Below are 20837 nucleotides of genomic sequence, written 5' to 3'. Positions count from 1 at the left end.
TTCATATTGTTGGAGTTCACAATCTTTTAGTTCCCCATATTTAATTGGTTGTAATTACAATGGATTTCCTTACATGATCAAATGTAGGAGTAACATGCCTTCAGAGTTTAGCTAATTATCCTTCCATGCCATGGAGGTTCCATGTGTACATTAAATGAATGCACAAATTTGCATATATTCAACTTAATCTGGTTTTACAAAATGAAGATATATTGCTCATACTAAGCCAAAGTTTTCCGGTGTGGTGATCATATGTGAAAACTCAAATGTTTAAAATGGGTTTATTTGAATCAACAGGGCTGAAATTTCCTTTACCAAATGTTCTGTCTTAAATTTCATTTGTTTCATTTGTATAGATTTCAATAAACTTGTTCATTGCATTCAAGGAAACATGGATAGTGAAAACATCCCATTGTTTCCAAGTTTAACCAATAACCATCAAGAGATGCACTTTTTTTTAACTGTCATTTCCCAGGGATGTGAAATTTGACACAGTGTAATTTTTGTACCAGTTTTATGCTTTTTGCCATCCCAGTGACATTATTGACCACTTTTGAGACCCACTCTGCCAGATCTTTTTTTTTGTATTGACTATTAAAGATTTTCTTCCTGCAAATTACTGATTTCTCCTACAGCTTGTAGCAGCAACCGAATTAAACATACAAAAGATAGTCTCAGAATCTCAGCATGCTCTACCTGGGATTACAGGGCTCAGGCTTTTTTACCTGGTGATTGGCTCCAGGGAATCATTTCTGAATAGGGAAGTAAAAGGAAAAGAAAGGACAGGAAATGTAAATACTGACATGCAAAACTTTTGAGGTTTTCTCTTTTTGAATTTTTGAGCCTGTGGAGTTCTAAGCTTTTGGGTTTTTTTCAAATAAATATTTAGAACATTTTTTTTTAATTAGATGGATAACATATAGAAACACTAAGGTATATAACATGAAATAGATTTCTTGGTCCATGGCTTAAATCAGACTTAAATTAGATTTGAAGGGGGAAGGGGATAAAACCAGGCTTGCTTAGAGATGAGCCTGGAGGCAGCATGCCAGTGTTGAAGCTGAGATTGATAACACAGCTGAAGTACATTTATGCCATGCCCAAAGCCAGGGCAAAAAACAAGAGGATCTGAAAGCCACTGTGCAGCAGTAAGACTGACGTAGTCACCATCACAGAAACATAGCAGGATAACTCACATAACTGGAGTGCTGCAACGGATGGGTGCAAACTCTTCAGAAGGGATCGGCAAGGAGGGAGAGATGCTGGGTAGCCCTGTATGTTAGGGAAAGTTTTGATTGTCTAGAGCTTGATGATGGTGATGATAGGGTTGAATGTTTATGGGTAAGAATCCATGGGAAGGCCAACAAAGCGCATATCCTGGGAATCTGTTATAGACCACCTAACCAGGATGAAGAGGCAGACAAAGTATTCTATAAGCAGCTGGGAGAAGTCTCAAGATCGGTAGCATTTGTTCTTATGGGGGACTTCAGCTTACCAGATGTCTCCTGGAAATACAACACAGTGGAGGGGAAACAGTCCACGAGGTTCCTGGAGTGTGTGGAGATAACTTCCTGACACAGCTGGTCAGTGAGCCAGCTAGGGGAAATGGCCCGCTGGACGCTGTTTACGAAAAGGAGTGGTGGGTGATGTGATGGTCAGAAGATGTCTTAGGCATAGAGATCATGAAATGATAACGGTTTTGATTCTCAGAGAAATAAGGAATTAATTTAGACTTTGGCCATGCTTAAGAGCCTGGTTGACATTGTGCCTTGGGAAGCAGTCCTGAAGGGCAAAGGTGTCCAGAAAAGCTGAACATACTTTGAGAAGGGAATCTTCAAGGCACAGGAGCGGGTCCTCCCCATGTGCCGAAAGATGAGCCAGCAGGGAAGACCAGCCTGGCTGAACAGGGAGTTCTGACTGGAATTCTTCATCCTTTATTGGATGCAGGGGGTAATATTGCCACAAAGGATGAGTAGAAAGCAGGGAACTCACCCCCCTGACCTGGAAGACAGGGAAAAGGGACAGAATGAAGTCCCCATAGTCCAGGACAAAGTGGCTAGTGACCTGCTGCTCCACTGAGACACACACAGGTCTATGGGGCTGGATGGGATCCACTATTCTTGGTGAGAAGAGCTCACCAAGACACACAGTGCCTTGTGTTGGGAGACCAAAAGGAAGAAAAACTTAATTTAATCTTGACCTTTAACATCTTTAAAATGTGAGAAAGCATTTAAAACTCCATACATCGTCAATCACCATTAATTATCCATTTATCAATCCATTCGGTTCCATGACTGAATTATGCAGTCTTTTTTTCTTTTGCTCTATAAAGCAATACGTAAACAGGGTGTTTATTGCTATTATGTGAAGTGGGTAGTGTTCAGCCTTTCTCTTTCTAATAAATCCTTTAGGATCATTTGAATGACTGAATATTTTAGAAAACCTGATGATGGGGAAATATATTGTCATAAACTGTATACAGGCTTAAGGATAAAAGCATTAAACATACCAGAAATTAATTAGCACAGACTTCCATCTTGTGAGTCAAGTCTGATGGAATTAAATCCTCAAGTAGAGGACTTCCTATCACATTTCAGTCTACCATCCAAACAAGCGTAATTTGGTATTTCTGTAATTTCTTTGTTCTTTATCAGAAATATGTCACAATTTTTTTTTTATTATTTTATTTTAATCCACAAAAACCTGTGAGTTCTATAAGCTTACCTTTTAGCACCACATAATGATTTTCAAAATCAGAGAAATAACTGCAGGTTTTGGAGGAAAAGCATGCCTTTTATGCAACTAATATAGGTGTCATTTCTTCACAATCCTGGTAACGTATGTAGTATTACCAGAGAGGAAACAATCAAAACAAATGTTTCTGAAATTCACTTCTCCACTAATTCTTTAAATTTTCATTTCTGTGTCTTGTGGGTGGTTGCTCCCAGCCCCAGTGTGACAAGGCACATGATACTTATGCTGTCCCAGGGATTTTATTTTTCTCTATATATTATTTGTGGTTGGAAGGAAAATGCTCTCTCTTGCAGACGAGTCAAGACATCAACATAAAGCAAGAAGATATTACAATTGCTGATTTCCTTCAGCCAAACAAAAGTACTTTTCTCAGTTAAATTAAGTTTATTCTTTTGAAAAGCTATGGCCATGGTTCCTTACGAGGGTGAACTTAGCACCTCTTGCTGCCTGAATAAAATGCAGCCAGGCATGGAAGAATTCAAATGTTTTGGATTGATGACTGCATCAATTTGTTTTTAGTCTAAAGTTAGACTTTCTGTCCCTAAAGCTTTTAAAGCTAGTATTTTCTTCTTTTCTCCACTGAAAGGTTAACATCTATGAGATTTTGTGCAGTCAAAACAATAATTTGGATGTTACAAAGGTCACAAAAAATTGTACAAAACTAGACAAAGGATCTGATATACCACTGAGCCACTAAAAGCCTCAGATAATTCTTGATATAGGTATATTCAGATAGAAGTGCAAAAATAAATGTCTCCCTAGTTCATGCAGTGTCATAATATTTAGCTATTTCTTATCATTCCTTCTTTTTAATTAATTATTAATATAGACATGCACATGTCTCACTGAAACAGTTGCACAGAGAAAGGAATATTCTCCAGATAAAAATCTACAGCCATATTCAAATTTTACCACAGAACCGTAGAATCACAGAATGGTTTGGGTTGGAAGGGACCTTTAAAGACCATCTAGTCCAACTCCTCACCATAGGCAGAGACACCTTTCACTAGACCAGGTTGCTCAATGTCCCATCCAGCCTGACCTTGAGCACTTCTAATGAGTGGGCATCCACAACTTCTGTGCACACCCTTTCTCCAACCATTTCTTTAAACTCCCTAAATTTGCAATACCATTACCTTTATTTAACTCTTCAATTGTGTTTTCATCCCTTATTTGTTCTGAAACACATAAGCCTCAGAATGAATCCTGAGAACTTTTAGCTGAGAACTTATCAGACCAACTCATCAACCAAAGACTCATCAACTCATCAACCAAAGTTTTGTTTAACACAAAAACATTTTTCAGCTGCTGCACACAACTGCAGCAGCTTTGTTCCAGAGATACAGCAGAATGCTGATTTGGCAGTTATGAGAAGTACAAATTGCTAGTTTGTGTGTTAGAAGCTCTTTCACGCTACCAGCACTTATGAAAATATGGATCAAAGGATGTGTTATTTTGCAGTAAGCAGAAAAATAATGAGTGGTAAAAAGCCAAACAAAAAAAAAAAGAAAATTAAATTTGCCCTCTAACATTCTGTCACAATATGGGTAAACTCTGCAGCTAGAACCTGATGGTTCTACTTCAAGATGCATACAACAATCAGATTTGCTTTTTCTTCATTTCCCAGGAGCAGCCATCAAATTTGAATTAATACAGGAGAGAATTTGGAGCTTGTAACGTACTAGAAATAAAAGAAAAAAGAACATAAGCATGACTGGATGCTTCCTCTATCTGTTGTCATTCTTTTAATGGTAAATGAATCTATCTGAAGACTCCCTCAGTCATTCTCTCACATGGATTCAGATAGACATGGGAAGTCAGCACTGAACATCTGTGTTTTATTTCCCCATGGGTGATTAGGAATAAGAACGCTGTAGTTATTTAGGTGCAACAGAATTCCAGTCTATGTGCATGCAATCCAAAGGAGTTAATAAAGAAAATAAAAGCTGCCCTAAACATTGACAAGCACAATATTCCCTTACATTGTTTTGCCTTCCCTGCATCTCCATTAAAAATTATATCTCAAATATATAGCTTGTGTTTGGTAATAGAAAATGAAAATTAGAATTGTCTTTTATTAGTTGCACCCAGAGACAGAAATACAGCTAGCCAAATGAATTTGGGGAAAAATCCCACACCCTTAGGATTAAAAAAATAATAATCGATTTTAACTACATCTAGATAAAAAAGGATAACTTTACTTGTTCAGTGTCTTTCTGCTTACCTAACTTGAAGGAAAAGCATCTAATTTATACGCCAACACGTTACAAAAAAGAGGAAACAGAGGTCAAATCCTGCAAACTGCTACTCATTAGAATAATAATCTCAACTATACAAGCTAAAGTCCAGAGAACATTCTTGTGACAGCATCTTTTACAGCTAGAAAAATATATTCCTTTTTTTATAAAAGCTTGTTACTTTTTCTCCCTCCAGTATTCTAAAGGCAACAGAATTTCAAGGAATAGATTCTAAAAGGACATTTACGATCTTATATCGTAAAAAAGCAACCATTTGAAGAGTCTAGTAATCACAAATTATAACAATCAAAATATGTCTTAAAGAGTAGTTTTACTTATTAAAACTTCACACCAAGATTTTACTTTTCATCTTTAAGATATACTACTATTACTGAGTAGAATATAAGGGAGTATGTTCCTGTCTAATACATTTTGTCATAAATAATGACACCTGAACATGATATCCTGAATATAATATTCAAATATTAAAAATAACAGCTCCAGTTGACTGTTAAATTTTAGGGGATTTGTGCTCATTTTTTGGATGGAATTAACTTCAAGAATAACTTACACTTTTTAATTAATATGCATTTTATTATTTTGATTCTAAATATTCTAAAATTCTTGGGCTAAGTCAATCATAAAATTAATAGTGCTATGCTTAGATTTAGCAAGTACAGTGAAAGCAAACAAGAATTAAGCCACGTGCACAAAATCAATCAAATTGTAAAGAAGGGAGTGTAGCTTGTGGAATCTGCTATATCACATTTCTAATTATTCCAACACATATCTTTGGGAAAATTCTCCAACTCCAGATATGGTAATTTACATGCTTTTTGCACAAAGTAAACAATGCAAGAAACAGAAATGCCCTTTGAATTTGTAAAATACATTGTAGAATTATGAAAGAAAAAATATATTTTAGATCTGAAAATTATTATGACATGCTCAGAAAGGCTGGAAAATGTTGATTTTAACCTTAATATGCTAAGGAAGATATGGAAACAACTTCAACAGGTACTACTCAAGAGAAGTAGGAAACAAGTCATCATTTGCCTAAATACCATGGTAAGACATAAATTACCAATAAAACAGGTTTATATGACAGCAGATTTTTATACAGTATTGCTATTACAAAAGCAGTGGAATTCTAGAAGATGTGATTTTTTATTCTTGTTTGGATTAATTTTTTTTCTGTTGTGTTCTCAAAGGGTATGTTCTGAATATAACTTGATATTCAGACAGTAAGATATTTATGATTTACTATTAAGTATGTAGAATTATTATTTCTCTGTCACAGCATCTAGAATTTCATAGAATCATAGAGTCATTTAAGTTGGAAAAGACTTTTAAGATCATAAATTCCAACCTTTAAACAGAGAACTGCCAAGTCCACCACTACTCCATGTTGTTAAGCGTCACATGTACGTGTTTTTCAAACACTTCCAGGGATGGAGATTCCACCACCTCCCTCGGCAGGCTGTTCCAATGTTTCACCACCCTTTCATTGAAGACTTTTTTCCTAATATCCAATCTAAACCTCCCCTGGTATAACTTAAAGCCATTTCCTCTTCTCCTGTCACTTGTTATCTGGGAGAAGAGACCTACCCCCACCTGCCTACAGCCTCCTGTCAGGTAGTTGTAGAGAGCAGTAAGATCCCCCCCGAGTCTCCTCTTCTTCAGGCGAAGCAACCTCAGTTCCCTCACCCACTCCTTATAAATCTTTTGCTTCAGATACTTCAACAGCTTCATTGCCCTTCTTTGGACACACTCCACCACCTCTACCTCTCTCCTGAAGTGAGGGACCCAAAACTGAACACAGTATTTGAGGTGCATCCTGACCAGTGCCGAGTACAGAGGGCAATCACCTCCCTTGTCCTGCTGGCCACACTGTTTTGGATAGAAGCCAGGGTGCTATTGACCTTCTTGGACACCTGGGCAAACTGCAAGCTCATATTCAGCTGGCTGTCAGCCAACACCCCCAGTTCCTTTTCTGCTGGGCAGCTTTCCAGCCACTCTTCCCCAAACCTGTGGCATTGCATGGGATGGTTGTGACCCAAGTGCAGGACCCAGCACGTCTCCTTGTTGAACCTCATACAATTGGCCTTGACCAGGTCCAGCTGTCCACATCCCTCTGCAGAGCCTGCCTGCCCTCAGGCCGATCAACACTGCCCCCAGCTTGGGTTATCTGCAAACTTACTGAGGGTACACTCAATCCCCTCATCCAGATAGTCGATAAAGATATTAAACTGAACTGGTCCCAGTACTGAGCCCTAGGGACCAGCCAACAGCTCGATGTAACTCCATGCAGAACCACTTGTGGTTTGGCCATCCAACCAGGTTTTTTATCCACCATATAGTACACCCATCCAAGCTATGAGCAGTCAGTTTCTCCAGGAGAGCGCTGTGGGAGACAGTGTCAAAGGCTTTACTAAGTTAACAGGTAGACAACATCCACAGTCTTTCCTTCCCTCATCTACTAGATGGCTCACCTTGACATAGAAGAAGATCGGGTTTTTCAAGCAGGATCTGCCTTTCATAAACTCATGCTGGCTGAGCCTGATCCCCTGGTTACCCTGCACGTGCCATGTGATGGCACTCAGGATGACCTGCTCCATAACCTTCCCCAGCACCGAGGTCAGGCTGACAGGCTTGTAGTTCCCCAGATCCTTCTTCCAGCCCTTCTTGTAGATGGGAATCACATTGGCTAACCTCCAGTCAACGGGGACGCCCCCAGTTAGCCAGGACTGTTGATAAATGATGGTGAGTGATTAAGTAGCTGTACTGTGAAGTATTTTTCTCTAAACCAACAAAGAACTGACTTCTAGAAGAATGGTAAATGTTGGGCTGTGAATCTCCAGTAAAAGACAAAACTAGCAATACCTGATAAACTATTTTTTCGTGCTGTTAGTTTGATAGTTATTTAATATCTGCTGAAACAAGAACTAAAGAGATGCATAAACAGCAAAATAATTTAAGAACAATTAAACATGAGTCTGTAAAATAGGACTTTGTTCTGCCTTCTTGAGAAGAAATGGGGTTCAAACAGATGTAACCTTGGTGTATAGGAACTTATAAGTGACTGAAGTCAATAATACTTTGTTTTCCCTTCAGCCATCACCTTTCTCAAATATAGTTTATAAAGCCTTCAAGGAAAGGATAGACATTCAGTCATTATTATCTAGTTATTGTGAAACTGTTATTATTTTCAAAGCTGTCTAATTAGCATTTTCCCCCCTCTTTCTTATGAACATTTTTTTTTAATTTATAAAACCAATGTTTTGTTTTTCTTTTCCAAAACCTTGATATTACAGAGCATTAAAGACAGTCTGGGGAGACTGCTGGGTCAAGTAGACGTTATTCACAACAAGCAGATACCAGCTTTGCAAAGTACTACACCAACTGAAGCAGCAAATATACAAGAAAAGCTGAAACAGCTTACTTTTCAATGGGAGAAAGTTAACAAGATGTACAGGGACCGACAGGCGTAAGTAACTTTTAGAAATTGCTATTTTTCATGACATCTATTAGTATTTGGTGTACTGTTGTTGATTGTTTCCTAGTCTTCTTTTTGTGGAAATACGTTTTGAAGTTGCAAATGATACTTTCTTGTAACTAGACATAGAGAACTGCAATTAAATTTATGAGCATTTTTGTAAAATTGTAAATATTTTGAACAACTTCTTCACTCTCATTGGACCAAAATCTGGCTTGATTTAGCATACATTTTCCTATCTCATTATAAATTACATACCTTTACCCTAAGAATATTAGGCATTTACTCTTTTATACCTGTACTATTGATTTAAACATCTGAATTGGTGATGGGTGCATCAGAGTAAAATCCTTTCAATTGCAGAGGATTTACTAGTTCAAGGAGCAGTTCTCTCTTCGTATCTAAGGAGCACAGCTAGCGTTGTTAGCATCTCTAAATCCAGTGTCACCTTTTTGTAGTCTGTGTATTAGACATCATACAGCAAGGCAGGACAACCAAAAGAAGTATAGAAAGGCATTAAAATGATAATAAAGCTGTAATCTCCTACAATATCATATCACACTTATTATCATTATTCTCCTTGTATATTATTTCTGATGTTTGTAATCAAGGAATCATATTATGATAAAAAAAATAGCCAAACCTATTCTGTTATTTTAGGCATTGCTCATGTTAGTAACACAACAGAGACTAGCAATCCAGTATTTTATTTATGCACTGGAGATATGTGAAGTTTAAAATTTGTGGCATTGTGCAATAAAATACCTAGGTTTATACTTCCTCTTTTTTTTTTTTAATTAATTAGATGATATATCTAATTTTACTGGCAGTGATACCAAAATTTCTATGATTAGTGATATACTTTTTTTTTCCAATACGAACAATTTAAGAAGTAACAAGTAAACAAATGCCATAAATAAAACCTCATAGTTTCAAGCATTTATTGAAATACCACATAAAAGTTCTTGACAATGCTTCTGAGAATATAAACCATTAATCTGATAAGGAAAATAATTATATATATGGCTAGTTCCATTCATTGAAGTTGTCCATTCATAGAAATTTCACAAAATTGACTCTTCAAACCATGCTGAAAAATTGACATTCATCCCATCAGCTACGCCAAAAGACAATAGATTAATTTTCTAGAATATCACTTTCTACACTATACATATGTTTAGAAATAACTCTTATCTCAGAAACTGTTCTTAAAATCATTATAATTATTCTGGAAAAAAATGCATTGTATAGTAGGAAGATACATGAGTCTAAACATGTAAGCAGTGACTAGGGCTTAGGCCACACTGATTTTGTCCTACAATCCAAGACTTGGTAACCTTTGTGTTTTCTTTGTTTAGAAATATTGGTCAACAGCTGTCACTGTGCAGCTTTTTACAAACATTATTTCCAGTGTCAGTCACTCATTAGTTTTGACTTTAGGTTGCTGGAGAGAGAAAGGTTGAAGTTTAAAAAGTAATCATAGAGAATCATAGTGAAAAATATAACTCAGTAATCTTCATGTCATCTCTGCTTTGTCCCAACATTTAAAGTTGCAAGAAACTGAAACAGATTTATAATCTGGTAAGGTTTCCAGATTCTCCCATTTACAGTACTTCTTTTAAAAATAGTAAACCTGGCTCTGGCATGGTAAGAAATACACTTCTGTTTGTCATGATGCCATGTACAACAATGAAGGGTAAGTTAGAAGCAGATGCTGGAGCCAAGCTACTTACACAGGTAATAAAAACTGCAGATATTTGGTGTTGCACTTTTCCCAGAGACTGCCTTTGCCCAGACTTTTACTGGTATAGTAGACAAAGCTCTGAGAAACCTTTTGAACATTTTGTACCACTAGTGGATAGCTAGGAGAGTGATTTACTGTTAGCTGAAAGGTTGGGCCACCAGCACTGCTGGTCCCTTATCCTTTATTTAGACTATAATATTTAGCCAGCAGCAGAAAGTAGTCTGAGGTGAAATGAGTTGATGTTTGTGAAGTATTTTGAGGTCATCAGATAAAGACACTAGGGAAGTGTAAAATAAGTTTACTTTCCAGCTGGCATTTGCCTGGGGGAGTCATCCTCTTTTAGTATGATGGACAGCAACTCAAGGTGATAAGCTTGACTACTGTCTGGAATTGTGTGCATTTCTTTTTCTTTTAAATCTTTTGTTTGTGGTCTCAGTCCTACTGTGTCACTGTTTCAGTGGTTTCTTTTGAACTTTGAGATGATCCCTATAGCTTCTGCAGTATTGTGAGGTGCATTTGAACTGCACATGAACACTAGGGAGGAGATAAAGGAAGACAATATGGCCTTTAGCATTTTGCTTCTAGCACTTTGTGTCTGTAAGTCTGCCCTTGAGACATGGATTAAGCTGTGTTTATGAGATACGCTATTGATGATGATGTTTTAGGACAGTTTTGGAATTATTATTGGAGCTCTGTCTTGCTTTCAAGGTACTGTGTCTAAATGAATGTGTTTTCCCTATTTGAAAGGTTACAGAAACAAATATTACACTTCATTAATTTCTGAATATTTGTTTTAGGAAATCAAAAGTTTGTAATAACATGGAAATTATTATTTAAGTTAATGCAAAGTCAACTATCACCATGATAGATGGAAGTACAAAAGTTTTCCTTATCCCTGTAGTTACTAGTACAGAACTTACTCTAAATCTCTTAGAAAACAATAGAAACATTCATGTTAAATTCTTTTCTGAGATGTATTTCCTGGAAGTCCTGATTCATATCTAGATACTTTGTAATTAACTTTATAGTGAGTTCCTTTTAATTAGAGAGCAAAATAGATTTTCAGCTTGTTTTACAATAGGGCATGTGCCAGTTTGACAGAAATTAATTGTGATGATAAATACTCAAATAGCTTTATGAGTCCAGTTCTTCTACAGTATTCAAAAACCTTGTTTAACATCACTTTGTTTCCTGTATTTGAATGTGTTCATACTGTACTCGCTATAAGATAACAGGCAGTATTTCAATGGAAAAGTATAAGCAAAAATGCTGCAATCATCCTAGTGTATTCTTTCAGTTGTATTAGGAACTTGGAATGAACGTAAATTTTTACTCTTTTCACAAACTTGTTGATAGACTAGTCTTCAACTGACCAATTTTTAAAGTAAACCCTAACATGGTTCTTTGACAGGAGTAATTTTCTTTTCTGTACAAATTAATTTCAGAACATGATTTGTTGTGTCTCCAACAGATATATGGGAGTGACACTATCTCATACTAGGTGAAATTTGTTTCTTTGGGTTTAGTTTTCTGAGTGCACAGTTAATTCAGATTTCTCTTTTTTGAGCTAAGGAGTAATTTATGATTTCATTTGTAGCTTCAACCTTTGCTTTCATGATACTAAATTACTATGTTATCTTTTCCACTACTCACATTAAGGTAATACAATCTGAATTTTGTAAGGCGGTGTTACATTACAGTGCCAGTAAGAATATTCAGATGCCATAATTTTACCAGATTTTAACAATAGTATCCTTTCTTTGCAGCTGCCTTGGATACTGTTTTTTAATACTAATCACAACTATTTAGGAAGTAACACCTAGTACGTGTCCTGTAGGACCTAACACTAGGTCCCTATATATCTTCAATGAAAACACATAACATTTGGAAAAAAATATAAATACTATTCAATAGAGAATAGAAAATAGATGTTTAAATTGCTTTCTTATCTTTATCTTATTGACTTACCACTTGTGGAAGACTTTGCATCCCTTGTCAGGATATTGTCTTCCCAGGATATTTATGCCTCAGTTTTGTTTCTGTAAACAACATATGCTCCCTAAAAATATTCCTTTCTAACAGTGCCAGAAGTCATTCAATCAATGAAGTGCTACAAACTCTTCCAGAATAGATCAACAATACATTAATTTTAAATATTTCTATAGCAATTGCAAATTAATCATAATGTTAAAGAGAAAAAAATACTAAAAATAATATAATTTAAAAGCAAAATACTTAACTTTTACAGATATGTAGAAAATTTTTGAAACTGTTTCTTGAGCATGAGTTACAATTCTAATGGATCTCTCACATTAATTTCAGGGAATTTATTTTTGTCCTTTTTCATGTGTTATTTAAGAATTATCTTCCAAGACATACATTATAAACTAGATTAATGGACTTCTAATTCATCTGAAATCTACTAAAAATTAAATGTTGTGAGAGAAGGTGGGAAAGCTGATACCAGATATCTTTACAAAGTGTTTCTTGCTAATTCTGAAAATAGCAAAAATTTGATAGAACAGTCTTATATCAAAAAAGACCCCAAATCCATCATAATGGTGCCAAAACAGATTGAGGCTTTATAAAAGTAACAAACTAACAATTTTTATATTAACAAGAGCAAACCATAAAGAACTAGTTAATAAGCATATACTAAGAATGATTTTAATGTTTGGACAGCAGTACAACTGTCAGCTATTTCTGAATAACCTTAAATTAGCCGCTGATTAGCTTGCTAAGGCCTAATGAGAAACCTGTATTATACATACAGAATCTGTTAATTTGCAGAGAAATAATATATCATAGTCGCATTTCTAACACCACATAGTAACAGATATTATAATCCCTTAACTGTTATATTCTGTCGCGTTGAGAAGTAATCTGATGCATGGATCAAGATATTAGGGAAAATAAATGCAAGACATCGTTTTTTCAAAGTTAAGAAATTTGCGTTTATGTCCTATATAACTGTGGAACCAGCCACCAGTAAGACTTGAGGACTTGCCTCTCTGCGGTATCTGAGTCAGTTCCAGCCTCTGTGCCCTGTTTGCTTAGATAAAAAAATGTATATATGGTGCTAAGAAATCTGGATTCAGACCAAGGGATGTATTCAGAGTATAGTTCTCTTTCCAGAATATGAGATACCGTCTTGGAGTAATACCTATAAGCAATTGACAAGTACAAAGCCAGGTAATATTAAAATATTGAGAAAATGTACTTTGAATAGATTTATAGAAATATTTAGATGCCTGAAGAAAACTTATGTGGCCTCAACCTCTTACTTTAGAGGGGCACAACTCTCTCATTCATCCGGTGCCAATCTTGTATGGTTTTATCATTAACATTCAACTCTAAAACTATACTTAGGACTGAAAATATTAGACAGAAATTAATGACTGTCCATTATACAACTTTTTAACCTTGCAAAGCATCCAGCCATCCAAACTGAAAACAAAAGATAAACCAGTCACATGTAGAACATTAAAGAAGATTGTTTTGTAGTCTTGACTGTCAAATCTATCTTAAGGAACATAAAAATAAAATTACTGTAGGTGACTCTCATTATTTGTTGGATACCCTAGGGGCCCGTTTAGGCCATTCAAGTTTCTCAGTTGTGGATTCCCAATTTCCATCTGTGGCACCATGTTCTGCAAATGTGAAGTCATTGAAGACATGAGTCATCTGACCTATCTTTAACTATCCAAGTTTTAGTTACATATTTTACAGTACTCATCTAGATTCCTTCTCAGTTAAATACTCCCAGACAATTCTTTCACAGTTAACTGTTGCACTGTGTAGTGGGTCCATTGGCTCTTCAGGAAACCTAGATGGGATAAGATTAGACACATTACTTTTAGACAGATAAAATTAGGGGAGACTAATCTTAACTTGGAAAGTGTAACGAAACAATATAATTTAATTTAAATCTAAATAGGTGGGTAGACATCTCTTTTTCAACAAGCCCAGTCAGTATTTCTTTGTTCCCTGCCGTAACTATGACGAAGTGAGTTATGAATGCTAAGCTGCTTTGTTTCAGTACAGGGAGAAGAGCAACTTGTGGAAGGTCCAGTTATTTTGAGTGAAAGGCAGAAACACTGGCTGCTCCCTCATCTAAGAGTAGCATCTACTCACATATTTCTGTTGAGGTTGTAAATCTTGTTATTAGACTTACCCATGCATCAGGATTCAAGATGAAAGTGAAAACCTGAACAGATTAGCTTATCCTCAATGAGAAAAGGAAATTATTTCCTTTCTAATGTTCATCTTGGAATAGCTACCATACCTTAGTTACATGCAGAGTAGTTTGTTGGTTGTTTCTTGGTGGGTTTTTTTTGAGATGGTGGTGGTGGTGTTTGTTTTGCTTGCTTTGTTTGTTGTTTTATTTTTCTCTGTTTCACAGCAACTCAAATTGCTCATCCAGATTTTGAAAAGGGCAGAATGGAGACAGTTTATACTACTTGACTCATACAGCCAACATTAGTTGTAAATTTTTTTCCATACCATACTTACTGTATAGAAATGCTGTCCTTGGCAGTTGTTTTGTAATCTAATTCTTGCAACAGATTTGCAGCTTCATTTGCCCCCATAATATCACACTATCAAGTTAACACTCACACCATCAGGTTAACATATTGGTAAGTTTCATTGGTTCCTTAATTGTTTCCAAATAGGTATAAAATATTGTATATAACTGGTATAATATAATGTATAAATGCTTTTAATGTGGGAAATCTAGATAAGGCTTTATGTCAATATTTATAATGTAGAAACCCAAAATACATAGGAATGGTTTTGTTGCCTATTTTATAACTAGAGAGGTTTAATTTACAGCATAAGATGGAAAATATTTTTGCCTTATACGTGGCCATTAAAATAACTCTTTTCATAGTGCAATGTATGTAAGAATGTCTTCTAAATGGAATAGCTACAAGTGAAAATTAAAATTATTTGTTAAAGCTTAAATAGCAAATTTGAGGCACGGTAAGAAATAATACTGTAGCTTTTGGGAAGAGATACATGTTTATGAAGTCACTGTCATACAGGTGGGCTTAGAGCTCAACACAAACAATTCTTGATATGGGAATTGAAGGTATCTGTATAGTAAGATGAAGTGAAAATAACTAATTCAGAATTTATTTTAATAAGTAGATCTGATTATCTCATCTAAAATAGTATATGTTTGTGCTGTGAAAGTGTTTCAGCTGAAAAAAGTATCTTGAATATTTTCAAATCACCAACCCCCAAGCCTGACAATTAGCATAACTTAGCATAACTTTACTGTGAAATGCTCAGTGACAAAAATGCATTACATTCATACAAGAATTATTGTAGTGACTTTTTCTAATGTACAAATTAAAGAATTTCACTGAACTATCTGGGACATGTTACTGCTTAATCATCAATACGTGGGCTGTAGAACTATGGGAACATGAATATGTATGAAGACAAACACTGGCAGAAGCAAACTGTCTCTGAGCTGTCTGGATATGAACTGTCTTGGCCCTTCATGTCAGATGTAAAAAGTGGTCAGTGTCATAAGCTGCGAGATCCAGCTCAGATGCAGGATGTACTTGCTTTAGGGACAATGCTGTGTTAGTGCAGCTATGTAATTTCACAGATAGCCCTGATTTACGTCCAACCATCTCAAAATGTTGGTAGAGCTCAGTCATGCTTAGCTACATCCATCTATGTAGGCACAGCCTGAGACCGCTGCAGTATATCCTCAGGTCTGAAACTTTATTCATGATGACTTCTATTACTTTCTGTAAGTATTGACAATTAAGGTATGCTTTCACTGTTGGCATTAAATCATTACATTATGCTGTGCAAGAATTTTTTAGCTGGGTGAATATTTAGCTGGGTCAACTGTGCACTGAAGGAAGGATGATGTTGCAGGAACTGCTATTAGGTCCAACGGATGCTGGATGTACTAAGGCGCACTCCTTTGCAGAATTCCCTTGATGCTTTTTAAGGAATTGTTGCTCTCTAGTTGCCATAGTGCAGTGTACACCTATTTATAAGTAAGTCCTGGGAGAGCATTTTTGATAGTAGAAGGAGTCTAATCTTTTAACATCTGTAGTTAAAATCAGAGGTTACAGTTTTCTGGTTTATACAGTTCTCATCACTGTCATTTCTCAACTGTGTTCATGTAGCTATCATCCAATATAGTTTTAGCTTTCTTCCTCCAAAGCAGTGTTAATGCAATTCATTTTTCTTTAATTAAATGTTTTACATATGTGGACATACGTGCCAAAGAGTCAAAGACACACATTATGTTTGGAGTAGAGAGCAGCAAGTTTTGTGGTAGTCATAGACCTTGGAAATAATAGTTTTGAGACTTAGAAAGTTCAGTATTCCATCCTGGTGACCATCAGTAATTCAGTAGAGTTTATCAGCTATCAAATTTTCTTTCCTTGAAGGACAAGACAGTGTCTGAGGTGATTTAGGCAAAATCCACTCAATACTTCTGGTTTTATCCAGAATATGTGCAGATTGGCCTGTAAAAAAACTGTTTGCATTGTCTCATAGTTATAGCACTAGCTACACTGCACATTGCTATAATAATGTCTGTTCCAGAAAATTTTGTTATCTATACCCTTGAGATTAATTTAGCCCTGTGTTTATTTATGTGGGGAAGCATAAATCCTGTTTTATTTAACACAGAAAAGAAATTCCCTTCTTAAACTGAAGCACAACATTCCAGATATTTTCTATAAAAGTAAGCAAAATGCCTGTTTTCTGTTTATTGTTATTTTGGGGGGAATATAGCATTGATCCATTGCAAGTACTTACTTTTGATATGGTAACCTGTTGCTTCCTGGAATATACAATTTCCTTTTAGGTTATATTTTAATTTTAAGATATTTCATTAATTATCTTGAAGTGTCAAGTTGCTTTTCCAGTAAAAAAAGGATTAATTCATAGCATGATGTTGAAAATGTTCTTTCAAAAGTTACACTAAAATAAAATGAGTGACAATTATTTTGCTTTTCTTCTGTATCTTTATGCCTGAGATCACTTTGGAAAATTAGGTTTAGTAATAATTTCATTAAGAAATTGAGGCAATTCTCTATTAGGGTAACATGAGGATAATACTATAAGATTGTATAGTCTCATTTCTGGGCAGATGATCTGATTTATTCTTCCTGTCCACAAGTCCTGTATGACAGCAACAAAATTTAAAAAAAATGGGGTAGCGAGGTTGGAAAACAATAACAAAAGTTTGCATATAATTCTCATTGAAATCATAGCATACTTAAATTTTGGATCTGTGTATGTATTAAGTAGGTGTTGGGAATACAGATGCCAAACAAAATGGACCACAGTGACCCTCTGCTTGTCTTTCCAGAGTGGTAAAACAAATATGGTGTTCTTTCTTCTCTTCAGTAACCAACTTTTCAAAATCCTATGACAACACAATTACCTTTGAGACTGATACTCTCCTGTTAGATTTGGTTGAAATTGGCTGAAAAAGCTAGAGAATTTATTGTTGGAAATGAGTGATGGGCAGCACAATCAGTGAAGTCTCACTTCCTTAGATTAGAAACAGGAAGAAAATATGTCTTTTATTTGCTTAACCTGTTAGTCATGAAGAAATTCAGCAGAATCCCTTTTAGGAACTTACCTCTCTGTGATTACACCTGGCTTCTTAGTTTTCCATCTGTGTTGAGCTACCAATCAAAGCATTGCCGAAGATCTAGCTATGGTGACTTATAGGATATTTTATTTGCCTTAATTAGTGTCATAGAATCACAGAATAATTTAGGTTGGAAGGGGCCTCAGGAACTCTCCCAGTTTAACATCCTGCACAAAACATGGTCAACACTAGCTACTACAGTTCTCAAGGCTTTAACATGGGCTTAAAGACCTCGAACAACAGAGACTGCACAACCTTTTGGGAATTTCTTCCACAGCTTGACTGTCCTTGTGTTGATTTTTATTTTTTTTTCCTTATATCTGGTCTGAACCTCTCATTTGCCTTTATGCCTTCATTCCCCCACTATGCACTCCTGGGAAAAGTCTGGTTGTATCTTCTCAATGATCTACTCATAGTTGTTGGAAGGCTGCTGTTGGGTTCACTGAAGCCATCTCTTTGCCCACTTCCCTCAGTCTCTTCTCACAGAACAATTGCTCCAGCCCCATGACTTTCTTGGTGGTGCTCCTTTATGCTCACCGCAGTTTGTTAAAGTCTTGTATTGGCAGGCCCAAAACTGAACACAATGTTCTAGATGTGGCCTAATAAGTCCTGAGTGAAGAGGGGCAATATTTTCTCTCAGTCTGCTGGCTGTGCTGCTGCTAATGCAGCCCAGGATAAGTGCTGACAGGGCACACTGCTGGCTTATGTCCTGCTTGCTTCCCACAGGACCCCAGATCCTTTCTTGCAGAGCTGCTTCCCAGCCATCCAGTTCCCAAACTGTATTGTTGCAAGGGGTTCTTCCTTTCCAGGTGCTGGAATTTTCATTTGTCATTGCTGAATTTCATTGGGCTCCTGCTGTCTCACCACTCCAGCCTATCTAGCTCTTTCTGAATGGCAGCTCTATACTTAAGCATGTTGAGTTTTTCACCCCTTATTTCAACCTGATCACTGAGAAATGGCTTGAGAGCAGCCCTGTGGGGAAGGACTTGGGGATATTGGTACATGAAAAATTAGGTATGAGCAGGCAACGTGCACTTGCAGTCCAGAAAGCCGATGGTGTCCCGGGCTGCATAAAAAGAAGCATGGCCAGTAGGTCAGGGGAGGTGATTCTCCCCTTCCACTCTGCTCTCATGAGACCCCACATAGAGTACTGTTTTCAACTTTGGGGCCCCCAGTATAGGAAGGACATGGACCTGTTGAAGCAAGTTCAGAGGAGGGCCTCAAAGATGATCAGAGGGCTGGAACATCTCTCCGGTGAAGACAGGCTGAGAGAGTTGGCGTTGGTCAGCCTGGAGAAGGCTCCGGGGACACCTCACAGCAGCCTCCCAGTGCCTAAAGGTCCTACAGGAAAGCTGGAGGGGGCTTTTTAACAAGTGATAGGACAAGGGGGAATGGCTTTAAACTGAAAGAGGGTAAATTTACATTAGATATTGAAAAGAAATTCATTCCTGAGGGAGTGGTGAGGCACTGGAACAGGTTTCCCAGGGAAGTTGTGGATGCCCCCTCCCTGGCAGTGCTCCAGGCCAGGCTGGATGGGGCTTTGAGCAACTTGGTCTAGTGGAAGATGTCCCTGCCCATGGTGGGGGTGTTGGACATAGATGACCTTTAAGGTCCCTTCCAACCCAAATCATTCTATGATTCTATGATTGATTTGCCTTTCTCATGTTGTCAAGAACTTCTCCCTGATCATCATGAGCTTTCAGAGATGACAGCAAGCAGCCTTTCCAAACATCAGCCTGCTCTCTCAGTGTCCAGGGGCACAGTCTGTCTGGTCACAGGGATTTGTATGCGTTGAGTTCTCTGACATAATTTTCGACTTGCCCGTCATCTACTTCTAGAATTTCTCCTAGTTCCCCAGCACAAGGTGCTGGGAGACGGTGCTAGTACTTCTCCGTTCTTTTAGGCTCATTATCTTTTTCAGACTTTAGGAAGTATTGTTTTTATGGAACTCTGATGTCATATTCATGAAAAAATATATGATGACAATTTGACATGGGAGGAGGTACTGCATGTGGTAGAAAATTCTGCAGAGAAACCAGGACCTTCTGATACAAGTATGCCTCTCTTTAAGATGTCTAAAGTCTCATTCATTTATCAGTAAGATTTCTGCAGTCTCTGTCTAGAACTTGCTTGGTATAGACCTCTGGGAAATGTTAATAGTCAGAGGTTATTGTTCTGTGGTCCTGAGGTATATACTCATCCTGTTTAACAAGAAAGGCTTTGGATTTCTTGAACTTTTACAGATTTTAAAAGGGCTCCAGAAGAGCAAGCACCTGCTCTCAACAAACCAAAAAACATAAATGTCATTTCTAACTATGTAGATTTTCAGAAATGCCTTCTAAGTCTTCTTATCCTTCATCATTTTGCTCATACGCAAACATGCAGACTTTTTACTGTGAGTTCTAGTTAACAAAATTCTAAAAGCAATACTGTTTGATTTTCCTTTATCACTGTCCCACAAAGGGCCCCCTTCAACCATTTTTTATTAGCTATTATTGTAAAGTGCTATGTCTGGCTGCAGAACTGCTTTTCTTAGCTGTAAATTTGCCTTCCTAGGTATAATGTGTATCATTATAAACCAAATCCTCTGCACATATCTCTGTGTGTGTTGTTTGCATGTGTGAAACTGCTTCTAGTCACTCCTCTAGTTTTGCCATGCTAGATGGAGAGAAACTGGCGTTGTATGTGGAACCGTTTTGAGAAAGGAAGAGTAAAGAAATTATTATTCTTTATAAAGCTTGTGGTCCAGATTTTATTGGCAGATGCAGCATTTTATTCTGAACTGGAAGTATAGTGGTTTCAGGTTAAAACATGTATATGCATAGCACTTGGGTGCCATGCAGCTTAGCTGTATGAGTGGTTCTGTGAGCTTAGTCTTGTGGTATATGGCTTAAGAGCACTCACTGCTAGGGAACTCTTCCTGGGCAATAAGAGGCTTTTAAGTGGTGCATCCGACACATTACTCCT

At 36.9% G+C, this 20837-nt stretch overlaps 1 protein-coding gene across 11 annotated transcripts in view; it reads left to right on the top strand.

Moving 5' to 3' along the window:
* Positions 1 to 20837, top strand: part of DMD (dystrophin) — a 1160159-nt gene that overhangs the window by 531280 nt on the left and 608042 nt on the right. For all 11 annotated transcript variants that reach the window (XM_055801176.1, XM_055801179.1, XM_055801178.1 and 8 more), the window contains one exon: positions 8306 to 8478. In XM_055801176.1, coding sequence (XP_055657151.1) covers positions 8306 to 8478 — 173 coding nt within the window. The remainder of the gene's footprint in view (positions 1 to 8305; positions 8479 to 20837) is intronic.

The sequence above is a fragment of the Falco peregrinus genome, chromosome 4 (assembly GCF_023634155.1).
Source record: "Falco peregrinus isolate bFalPer1 chromosome 4, bFalPer1.pri, whole genome shotgun sequence".
Lineage (NCBI taxonomy): Eukaryota > Metazoa > Chordata > Aves > Falconiformes > Falconidae > Falco > Falco peregrinus.
The sequence above is the reverse complement of the archived record's forward strand: the minus strand, read 5'-3'. Positions and strand labels throughout refer to the sequence as shown.